Source organism: Neophocaena asiaeorientalis, unplaced genomic scaffold (assembly GCF_003031525.2).
Source record: "Neophocaena asiaeorientalis asiaeorientalis breed wild unplaced genomic scaffold, Neophocaena_asiaeorientalis_V1.1 scaffold14, whole genome shotgun sequence".
In the NCBI taxonomy this organism is placed as follows: Eukaryota; Metazoa; Chordata; class Mammalia; order Artiodactyla; family Phocoenidae; genus Neophocaena; species Neophocaena asiaeorientalis.
The window spans coordinates 4,198,992-4,211,244 of NW_020175192.1; the positions used below are offsets into that span (position 1 = coordinate 4,198,992).

Sequence of the window (12,253 nt, forward strand, 5' to 3'; positions counted from 1 at the left end):
TCTGTTTGTGTCATCTTTGATTTCTTTCATCAGTATCTTATAGTTTTCTGAATGCAGGTCTTTTGCCTCCTTAAGTAGGTTAATTGCTAGGTACTTTATTATTTTTGATGTGGTGGTAAATGGGATTGTTTCCTTAATTTCTCTTTCTGATCTTTCATTAGTAGTGTATAGGAATGCAACAGATTTCTGCACATTAATTTTGTATCCTGTGACTTTACCAAATTAATTGATGAGCCCTAGTAATTTTCTGGTGGCATCTTTAGGATTTTCTATGTATAGTATCATGTCTTCTGCAGACAGTTTAACTTCTTTTCCAATTTGTATTTCTTTTTCTTCTCTGATTGCCGTGGCTAGGACTTCCAAAACTATGTTGAGTGAAAGTGGAGAGAGTGGACATCCTTGTCTTGTTCCTGATCTTAGAGGAAATGCTTTCAGTTTTTCGCTGTTGAGAATGATGTTTGCTGTGGGTTTGTCGTATATGGCCTTCATTATGTTGAGGTAGGTTCCCTCTATGCCCACTTTCTGGAGAGTTTTTATCATATATCGGTGTTTAATTTTGTCAAAAGCCTTTTCTGCATCTATTGAGATGATCATATCGTTTTTATTCAGTTTGTTAATATGGTGTATCACACTGATTGGTTTACGTATGTTGAAGAATCCTTGCATCATTGGGATAAATCCCACTTGATCATGGTATATGATTCTTTTAATGTGTTGGATTTGGTTAGCTAGTATTTTGTTGAGGATTTTTGCATCTATGTTCATCAGTGATATTGACCTGTAATGTGTGTGTGTGTGTGTGTGATACCTTTGTCTGGTTTTGGTATCAGGGTGATGGTGGCCTCATAGAATGAACTTCTGAGTGTTCCTTTCTCTGCAATTTTTTGGAATGGTTTGAGAAGGACATGTGTTAGCTCTTCTCTAAGTGTTTGATAGAATTCACCTGTGAAGCCATCTGGTCCTGGACTTTTGTTTGTTGGAAGTTTTTAAATCACTGTTTCAATTTCAGTACTTGTGATTGGTCTGTTTGTATTTTCTGTTTCCTCCTGGTTCAGTCTTGGAGGGTTGTGTCTTTCTAAGAATTTGTCAATTTCTTCTAGGCTGTTCTTTTTATTGGCATATAATTGCTTGTAGTAGTCTCTTATGATCCTTTGTATTTCTATGGTGTCAGTTTCAACTTCTCCTTTTTATTTCTAGTTGTATTAATTTGAGTCCTCTCCCTTTTTTTTCTTCATGAGGCTGGCTAAAGGTTTATCAATTTTATTTATCTTCTCAAAGAACCAGCTTTTAGTTTCCTTGATCTTTGCTAAGTTATAACGTGAGGCATGGCTTATAGTGGGAAATTGTCATTGGAAAAGCACAGCATGGAGACTTTTGTACTGTCTCCCACTCTTCTCCTGAATTAAGATTTTTTAGTGTATGTGGAGACCACAGAGTACTAATAGCTTGGTAAATACCAATAGCATTACTACTCTGTTCCACTCAGTAAATTTGTGGATACTCGGTAACTTTTTCTTACTTCACCACATAAGGCTAAGAATGAAAATAACCTGCATACTATTAAAAAACCCTGATTATGTCATTTTATTGACTTTGTGAAAAATGAACTATTTTATTTATTCACTTAGTTTTTGGAATTTTTAGGGGCTTACTACAATTTGAAAATGTAAGTTATGGAATTGAGCCCTTGGAGCCTTCAGTTGGTTTTGAACATGTGATTTATCAAGTAAAACATAGGAATACAGGTGCTTCTTTATATGCTGAGAAGGATATTGAGTCAAGAGAAAAGCCCTATAAAATACAAAGTGTAGAGGTAAGTGATCAACTGAGTAAGCTATGTAGTTATTACTATGCAGCAATATAAAAAATGTATTTTTTTCTGATAAAAAATTATTAACATATGTATATGAGAGAGAGAAAGAGAGAGAGAGTGATACCAGAAACTTGATAACATATTGTAAGTCTTAAAACTAGTCATTCAGTTTTCCAGAACACCAAGGTGGCATTTTCTGCTGTTAGTGGCATTTTTCCCTGTGATCCAGACCTTCGTTGTCTGCAGATGCTCTCCTTTCTCCATATCCATTATATCAAAGTTTGGATATAATAAACATAAGTGACATTCACATAAATTCACATAAAAATTCACATAAAATGAAGACACTTATCTAGGATGCTGAGAAGAATCACTAGTGTCTTTCAAGGCAACTGCCTCAGGGTAGGCCATTACATTTTCCTTATATCCTTATCCAGGGATGGAGAGACTGCTTCTACTGGCAAAGAAGACTCATCAGAATTTAGTAGAAGTTTAGGGACTTCCCTGGTGGCACAGTAGTTAGGAATCTGCCTGCCAATGCAGGGGACATGGTTTCAATCCCTGGTCTGGGAAGATCCCACATGCCATGGAGCAACTAAGCCCATGTGCCACAACTACTGAGCCTGCGCTCTAGAGCTCACGAGCCACAACTACTGAGCCCGTGTGCCACAGCTACTGAAACCTGCATGCCTAGAGCCCGTGCTCCGCAACAGGAGAAGCCACCACAATGAGAAGCCCGTGCACAACAACAAAGAGTAGCCCCCGCTCGCCACAACTAGAGAAACGCCGAGGGCAGCAACGAAGACCCAACACAGCCAAAATAAATAAATAAATAAATACTTATTTATTTATTTATTTAAAAAAAGAATTTAGGGATTTAGTGACCCCAGCTTCATCAGAGTTTCTCATATATGCTCATTCCAATTTTTAGGATGTTATTTCCTCCAGTAGGAACCCTGTGAGGGTGGAAATTCAATTTGTGTTGTTCATCCACTCACAAAATGGGATTCTGGGTCTGGTTTTCAACAATCTCAGCTCTGCACCAACAGTGGCTAAGGGTATCTTTCAATAAAGACACTTCTCCAAGAAAACAGAACCAACAGAATATATGTATATGTGTGTGTGTGTGTGTGTGTGTGTGTGTATACACACACATATATTTGATGTAAACACACACACACACACAAAGAGAGGTAGAATGAGAGAATTTAGAGTAGACTGTAGACTAGCAGGCTGGAGACAAGGGAAGAGTTGTATTCAAGTCCAAAGGCAGTCAGCTGGAAGGATTTCTTCTTGCTTACAAGGTAGTCTTTGTTCTGATAAGGCCTTCAACTAATCAGATGAGCTCCACACATATTATGAAGGGTAATCTACTCCACTAAAAGTCCACCAATTTAAATGTTTATCTTATCCAAAATCATTTTCACAGAGACATCCAGAATAATTTTTGAACAAAAATCTGGGCATTGTGGCCCAGGCAAGTTCACAGAAAAAATTAACCATCACACCAGGTTTACAAATTTTATTTCATATTTCCTCCAAAAGTTTTATTATTTAATCTCTTACACTTCAATATATGATCCAATTTAATTTAATTTTTGTATGGCGTGAAGGAGGGCTCTAAATTCATCATTTTTCATATGCATATCTAGTTTTCCCAACACCATTTGTTGAAAAGACTCATGTTTGTTCCACTGAATCTTCGTGACCCTTTTTTTCAAAGATCAGTTGACCATAGATGTTAGGGATTATTTCTGCACTTGCAATAATACTCCATTGATCTTATGTCTATTCTTATGCCAGAGCCACACTTTTTACTACTATACCTTTGGAATAAGTTTTGGAATTAGTAAGTGTACATCCTTCAGTAATGTTCTTCTTCAAGATTGTTTTGGCTATTCATGATACTATCAATCTCCAAATAAATTTTAAAATTCACTTATTTTTAATTCCCTGAAAAATCAAGCTGGGATTCTATTGATTCTGTAGATTAATCTTGGAAATATTGCCACTTAACAATATTAACTCGTCCTATCCATGAACATTGAGCAGCTTTTTGTTTTTAGGTCTTCTTTAATTTTTTACCACAATCTTTTGTATAGTTGTCTTCAAGTTGTCAGCCAAACTTCTTATGTTAAATTTATTTCTAAAAAATGTTGTCATTTAAATGCTATTTCACATTTAAAATTTTATTTCAAATTTGGATTTCTCATTATTCATGTTTGGAAATTATTGACTTTTGTATACTGATTTCATATTCTGCAAACTTGTTTAAATTGGGTATGAGTTTTTTATTGTACTCTTTGTAGTTTTCTATGTACAAGATGATGTCATCTTAAATAAAGATTATGTTCTTCCTTTTCAATTATGATGCTTTTAACTTCTCTTTTATTGCCTACATGCCCTCGTTAGCATGGTGTTGAATAGGTGAGAAGAATATCCTTGTCTTGGACTGATTTTAAGAACAAAGTCCACCACTATTAAGTATAATGTTAATGGTGAAATAATATAAAAACTTTCTGAAACTTTCAACTCACTTTACTCTCTGATAAAATTCTCCTGCTTCACTTTCTATCTCACTTTCTCTGACTTTTCCTTATACACTCATGTTCTAGATAATGATATTTCTTGTGTTATGTCTCAGGTTTTTGTTTGTGTTGTATATTGTCTTGTATATTTTTTCACGGCTTTATCTACTGTGATTTACAGATCTCCCACTCTTATTCCAATTTTTTTCTGAGTTATTGATCTTACATTGGACATAATGACTGCCCAAGTTAAACAAAATACACAAACACACACATTAACTATCTACCTACTTATCTATTTATCTATCTATATCATCTATCATCTATCATCATCTTCATGTCCCTCTCACTTCCTGAATATTCTTACCAGTGGGCTTTGGTATCTTTTAACTTTAATTTTTTAATCCAACTACACTGCAATTGGATCATTTAGTAGTGTTCTCCAGTCTTCTTCCCTAGCTCCAATTCTTTAGTGTTTATTTGACCAAAGCAAACTTTCATGCAATTGATGTCAACTTTATATAGCACATTTCCAAGAAATTGGTTTTCTTTATTGGCTACTTTCATTTACTGAATAAAATAGCTTTTCAGGTCTTCTGAAATCTTAACACCTGCCCACCTTCCCAATATACAGATTTCTTGGCATTCTTTTATGCATCTTTGTCTTAAATTTTTAATTATTTTGCTAAAACGGACTATATCTTTTCCCCATGAAAGCTTATTGTCCAGTAAATAAATGAATAAATTATAATCAACTAAATATCATCAATCCCTATCTCAAAGATGAAAATAAACAAGGATTACTTCAGGAAATATAAGTCAACTAACACTTATGTTGCTTGAAACAAAGAAATAGCTTTGAAACTCTCAAACCATTCATATTTTGTTAGTTTCAATTAATATAAATGTTTATTTTTCTCCTCCAGTAAAGTTCATTTCCTTGTTTAGGCACTTCAATGAAACTTTGGAATCCTATAAGCAAAACTATCATGAAGCATTCAGTGCTTCCTTTTGGATGGAAATGAAAATAAACCAATTAGACCATAAGGGGATTTCATTTGCGTTTAAAAAAAAAAAACCCTCAAGTCTCCAAGGTTTTAAAAGAGAATTTTTTTTTTTTTTTTTTTTTTTTGCAGTACGCGGGCCTCTCACTGCTGTGGCCTCTCCCGTTGCGGAGCACAGGCTCCAGACGCGCAGGGGCAGCGGCCATGGCTCACGGGCCCAGCCGCTCCGCGGCATGTGGGATCTTCCCGGACCGGGGCACGAACCCATATCCCCTGCATCGGCAGGCGGACTCGCAACCACTGCGCCACCAGGGAAGCCCAAAGAGAATTTTTAAATGGAGGGGAAAAAATGAATGATCATTCACCCCTAAATTTGTCTTACTGACCTTATTGACTTTTTTTCCTTTAAATCCTAGATTTATTTTTCTCTATTGCTCCTCTTTATGTTAAGGAAAATGGTTTAACTAAAATGTGATAGTTTTGAACTTTCAAAGGATTAAATACCAGTGTAAAAAGAAAAAAATTCAGGCATTAAAATACACGTAATAAAAGTTTTCTCAATTTTTGAAATTTGATCCTCCTTTTCTGCTTCTATATATTTGTCCAGTGCTTATACGTGGTATGCTATTTTAGTAACAAACTATTTTGAGTTAACTGCACTACAGTCTTAAAGTGCCCACAAAGACTCTCTTCCAAGTTCTCCCTAGTGCATTCCTCCTAGGTTAACTTCATGTAAAAATAATGATGAACATAAGTAATATTTTATTAAATGTAGTTACAACAATTATTACTTGTTGGCAGAGTGTAAGTCACACAGATCATAAGCCCATCGGGCCTCACATTTGTGCCTAATTTAACCACTGTGGTCTAATTAAATGACATCATAACCAGATTCCACATACTGAGATATCTATGGTACAGTTTAAGAAACCCATTTCGTTTCTCTGTTGCTCACTTTTTTCTGCGGTGATTTATACAAGGATTAGCTTTATCCTTCAGATGAAATCCCACCCCTCTAAACACAGAGATGTGCCCCTACTCTTTCAAGGCCGTAGATAAAATCATACAGCATAATAATGTATAGTGGAATCATTAAATGAACATAAATACACACATAATGGCAAGTCAAGGGAAGAATTTCCTCAGGGAAAAGAATCATATGAGTAGCCCAGTACCAGTGAGAATATGGAGAATGGAAGGTAGAGGAAAGCTATTTTCTGAGTAAATTAAGTGATTGATCAGGTGCGAAAGACATGACAAAGGCAATATTCTGAAAATGATTTCTATTTTCATATAGAAAACTGAATTTTCAATGTTGAATTTATGAAGTAGTATATTACTTAAAATAATTAAATGATTCTTCAATTTTTATCTAAAGTTTGTGACTTTTTTTCAGCCACCTGCAGACTTCTCTCAGTATATAGAAATGCATGTTGTAGTTGAAAAAAATTTAGTAAGTATACTTTCACTTATTTGTCTTATCTTAATTTATATTAGCAATGGGAGGTTATAAGAAGTGTTGGAATAAATTTTTAACATAGGACAATAAATGATTTTATTTAATTTTTGCTTTATCTCTGCCTTAATGAATTTAAATTACTAGTATCAGTAGTAAATTGGAAATCAAATCTCTATTAGTTTATTTTTAATTTTATATAATTAACATATTAAAACATGTTACCTATAAAGTAGTTTCTTAGTAATTTTTATTCATTCCCATACCCATAATGTCTAATAACCTTTGATCTTTTATTGTCTCCATAATTTTGCCTTTTTCAGAAGATCATATAGTTGAAATGTACAGTATGTAGTTGTTACAGATTAGCTTCTTTACCTTGGTAACATGCATTTAACTTTACTACATGCCTTATCATGGCTTGCGAGCTAATTTCTTTTAGTACTGAGTAATATTGCATTGTCTGTATGTACTACAGTTTATTTATCCATTCATCTACTAAAGGACATCTTGGTTGCTTCCAATTTTGAGATGAATCAAGCTGCTATTAACATCCATTCACAGGTTTTTGTATTGACATATTTTAAATCCTTTGGGTAAATATCAAGCAGCATGATTGCTGCATCATATGGTAACAGTATGGTTTTTTTGTTTGATTTTTTTGTGAGAAACTGCCAGACTGTCCTCCAAAGTGCCTGTTTCATCTTGCATTCAGCACTTTAAATATATAATCCCCTTGTCTTCTGTCCTCTAAAGTGTTTGCTAAGAAATCGGCTAGTAATCTTATTATCACCCCTTTTATGTGGTTAGTTACTTTTCTCTTGCTGCCTTCAATATTAATATTCTCTTTAGGTTTTGACAGTTTGATTATAATTTGTCTTGGTGTGGGTCTCTGGCTTTATCCTTCTTAGAATTTAGGCTTAAAGATTTGTATGTTCATGTGGTTCATCAGATTTGGCAAGCTTTTGGCCATTATATCTTCAAATAATCTCTCTTCTTCTTCTGGGATTCCCTTAAGTCATATATTGTTCTGCATAATGGTACCCCACCAGTCCCTCCTCCTTTTTCTTTCTGGTTCTCAGACTCAATAATTTCAGTTATCCTGTTCTCAAGTTTACTGCTTCTTTCTTCTGCCCCTTTAAATCTACTGTTGAATCCTTCTACTCAATTTTCAGCTCACTTATCGCATTTTTCAATGCCAGAATTTGTTCGGTTTCTTTTTATAATTTCTATATCTTTATTGATATTTTCATTTTATTCATATATCATTTTCCTGACTTCCCTTCATTCTTTTTGTTTTCCTTTAGCTCTTTGAGCATATTTTAGACAGTTGTTTTAAAGACTTTGTCTAGTATGTCTCTATGTCCTCAGGAAGGGTTTCTGCCAATTTATTTACTTCGTTTGGGCCATGCTTTTTTTCTTTGTTTGCCTTGTAACATAGACTGAATGTTTCTGTTCCTCTAAAATTTATACTAATGCATAGTGATGGTACTGGGAAGTGGAGCCTTTGGGAGTGGCTTAGGTCATGAAGCTGGAGCCCTCATGAATGGGATTAGTGCCCTTATAAAAGAGAGGCCAGAGAGCTCCCTCACCTCTTCTACCATGTGAGGACAGAGCAGGAAGATGGCAAGATGGCCATCTCTGAAACAGGGAGCATGTTCTCATCAGACACAGGGTATGCTGGAAACCTAATCTTTAAACTTCCTGGCCTCCAGAACTGTGAGAAATAAATGTTTGTTGTTTGAGCACCCAGTCTATGGTGTTTTTGTTAGGGCAGCCCAAACTGACTAAGACACATTGTGATTTTTGTTGAAAATTCAGCATTTGACAAAATAACCAGGGGACACAGAAAACAGCCATTCAGGCACCTTCCAGACAGGTTAGAACATTGCAGATAAGGTCTTCTCTGCTCCACCTGGTATAAGGGAGGGAATTAGGAAATGGACTACCATTTCCTCCAGATTAAACCATGCCACACTGGGGAAGGGAATAGGGCATAGGGGAGTAGAAACACCACAAAATTTCCTGTCATTTTCAAGATTTTTTTTCTTGATTGGACATTTGTAGACCTTTGAATGTTTTCCTGAGGTTTTCTGGAGGCTCCAATGAGGTTATTTCAGCCAGTTTCTGGTTGTCTTTTGATGTTTCCAGAGAAAAACGAAGGCTTGGTGTTTTCTAGTTCTCCGTTTTGTTGACTTCACTCCCCATGAAGGATATTTTTAATTATTTGTTGTCATCATTTTACAAAGGCTACTTTAAATCTTTGTCAGATAATTCTACCAAGTGATGTACTTTGGTGTTGACATGTATTGACTGACTTTTCTTCCTCAAGTTGTGATTTTCCTGGTTCTTGGTATGGCAAATGGTTTTCAGTTGCTTTCTGGAAATTTTTACTATTACGTTATGCAATTCTTCATTCTACTGAAATCTTTTATTTTGTTCATTCAGACTCCTTAGCTGTAGCACATAAGTCCTGACCAAGTTATATGGGTTAAATTCAATGACAAAAGTTCTCAGAGCCTTCATAATGCTATTTTGGTCTTCTTGGTTCAGTCGCTGTTTCTGTGGGTCCCAGTGATACTTGCCTGTCCTGCCTGCAGGAGTGGAAAGGCCTTCCCCTGTCTCCTTCTGTTGCCTCTGAGTGAAATATTGTAGATGGTGGGCCTGTGCAGGTGGAAAGTGTCTCCCTGGTCCACCCAGTGCCAGTGGGTGGCTGTTTGTGCGGGTGGGAGTTACTTCCCAGGGTCATTCTGCCTAGTGTTTCTAGGTAGGTACAGGAGACATCAAGCCTGTGGGGGTGGAGATATTTTGTCAGAAGAGTTTCACTCTTCCCTGCTGATACTGCCAATAGGACCAAATGGCTGTTTCCTGGTCCAGGCCACCTGTTGTCTCAAGCTCGTTAATGAGAAGCTCCATGCTCTGGTGCAGAGGTTACTATTCTAGGCATCACAGTGTTAATGGGTTTCTCATTCCATTTCTACCTGGACTACTTTTTTGCCACTGGATGGGGTGTTGGGAATTGCTGAGAAGCTATGTTGTTCTTCCATTCCTAGCATACCTGTACAGGTACCTTCTTACTTCCACCTTTTAGAGACTTCCTATGATTTTTTTGTTATATTATTTCAGGGTTTATACTTTTTTATAATTTTGATCAGCTTGGAGGAACAGGGAGAGATGAGTTTATACCACCCTTTCTTGAAATTTAAATTATTGTCTTTTGTGGGAATTCCTTGACGGCCCAGTGGCTAACCATGCAGGCTTTTTCACTGCTGGGGGCCCAGGTTCGATCCCTGGTTGGCGAACTAAGATCCCGCAAGCCGCTTGGCCAAAAAAGAAAAAAAAAGGGATAAATTACTGTCTTTTGCAAATTTTTTTAAACTAATTTTAGAGAAGAAAAGACAAGATATTGTTTTATACCTTGTTATTGCTAGTACCAATGTTCTTTATTATACTTATGTAGATATGAGTTACTGTTTTGTGTCATCTTTTCAACCTGAGAATTTCCTGATCATTATCATTTCTTGCCTTATTATTTCTGGCAGAGCAGCTCTGCTATCACTGATTTCTCTCTCTCTCTATCTTTAAAATTTGAGAATGGCTTTCTGTTGCCTTTACTTAAGAAGAATAGTTTTGCTGAGTATAGAATTCTTGACTGAGAGTATTTTGTGGTAGCACTTTGAATTTGTAACCCCACCTGGTCTCCATTGATTCTAATGAGAAGTCAGCTCTGAACCTTGCTGTGCTTCTCCTATAGGTGATGTACCACTTTTTTCTTCTCAGTATAAAGATTTTCTCCTTGTGGCTCTTGTCCATTAACTACAACTATGATGTGTCTATGTGTGACTGTCTTTGATTTTATCTTACTTGAAGTTTGTTGAGCCTAAGTAATGCATAGATTAGTGATTTTCATTGTTTGGGAGTTTTTAGCTATTATTTACTCAAGTTTTGTATTTTTGTTTGTTTTGTTTTGTTTTGTTTTTTGGTCATTTCTATCTCTCCTCTCCTTCTAAGATGCTCATTATGTAAATGTGTATTTGCTTCATGGTGTCAAACAGGTGTCTGAGATTCTGTTCACTTTACTTCTTGTTTTTCCTTTCTGTTCTTTATGTTGAATAATTTCTATTGATACATTATTATTTTCACTTATTCTTTCTGCTAGTGAGCTTATATAATTTTAGTTATTATATTTTCAACTCAAGTATCTATTTAGTTCTTTTTTACAATTTTATAATTATTATTTGTTTTTTCTATTTCACTCAGGTTTATTGAGATATAATTGACACATAACTGTGTAAGTTTAATGTGTATGTGTTGACTTGATACATTTATAAATTACAAAATGATTACCACTGTAGTATTGGCTACCACGTCCATCCCATCACACAATTAATTTTCATTTCTCTTGTGGTGAGAACATTTAAATTCTACTCTCTTAGCAACATTCAAGTATATGATGCAGTGTTATTAGTCATCATCACCAAGCTGTACATTATAATGTATAATTTATATTCTTTACTGATACTCTCCTTTTTATGAGTCAATGTCATCATTCCTTTACTTCTTTAAACATGGTTCCTTTCAGTTCCATGTTTACCGTAGTTGCTTTATAGTTTCGTGTGCTAAATCCAATAAGGTCTACATCATAGTTTCTAATGACTGCATTTTCAACTATGTGGGTAACATTGTTTTATTGTGCTTACTATTTTTTAAATTCTTGTTTCTACTTTTAAGCCAGGATTTTTGTGGTTGACCTTGGGTGAACATATCTTAGTGGTCAGCCAATGACTGGTCAGAGGCTATGCTCCAACATTTGAGCTAGTAGGCTTCTAACCTTTGCAAATGGATTTGTCTATTAGGGAAAGTATTCAATTTTCAAGTCAGGTAGGTTTTGATTTTTATAGGACTTTCTCACATCTCCTCAGGTAGTGAGTAATGTTTCAAGTTCAGCCATGAACTTGTCGATATCTTAGACCCCTTTCAGTCTCTCCTGAGCATGAGTGTTAACTGGTGCATGAATGGAATATTCCAGACTATAAAGGATATATGGAAGGTTGTCAAGACCCGTTATGGCTATTATATCCCCCCCCCCCAAATTCCATGTTAGATTTCTGGCTCATCTTCTGGTCTGTTGCTTGAAATAACCAGTATCACAGCCTAAGTTTATCTGTGATGATGCCCTTCAATATTCATTTGCCACAGAGATCACTATTGGTTTTGACAGTATAGCTGGGCACGTAGTTTTGCCCTGCTCTGCACCAAATCAAGTTATCCTCCTCTGATAGGGAAGTGTCTGGATTTTATGGCTTGACCTACCATGGTAGAATTACCACACAATACAATTTGAGATGTAGTTGGGGACAACCTCAGGTGAAATGTCACAGATTCCCACTGTTCTTACCATAGGATTAATAGTTTTTCTTTAATTAATATTTCTCATTTTAATGCCCTTGGT

General features: G+C 35.7%; 1 protein-coding gene across 1 annotated transcript in view; it reads left to right on the forward strand.

Moving 5' to 3' along the window:
* Positions 1-12,253, forward strand: part of ADAM2 (ADAM metallopeptidase domain 2) — a 91,095-nt gene that overhangs the window by 29,818 nt on the left and 49,024 nt on the right. The window contains exons 8-9 of the mRNA XM_024765165.1: positions 1,645-1,813; positions 6,742-6,798. Of these exons, the coding sequence (XP_024620933.1) occupies positions 1,645-1,813; positions 6,742-6,798 (226 nt within the window). The remainder of the gene's footprint in view (positions 1-1,644; positions 1,814-6,741; positions 6,799-12,253) is intronic.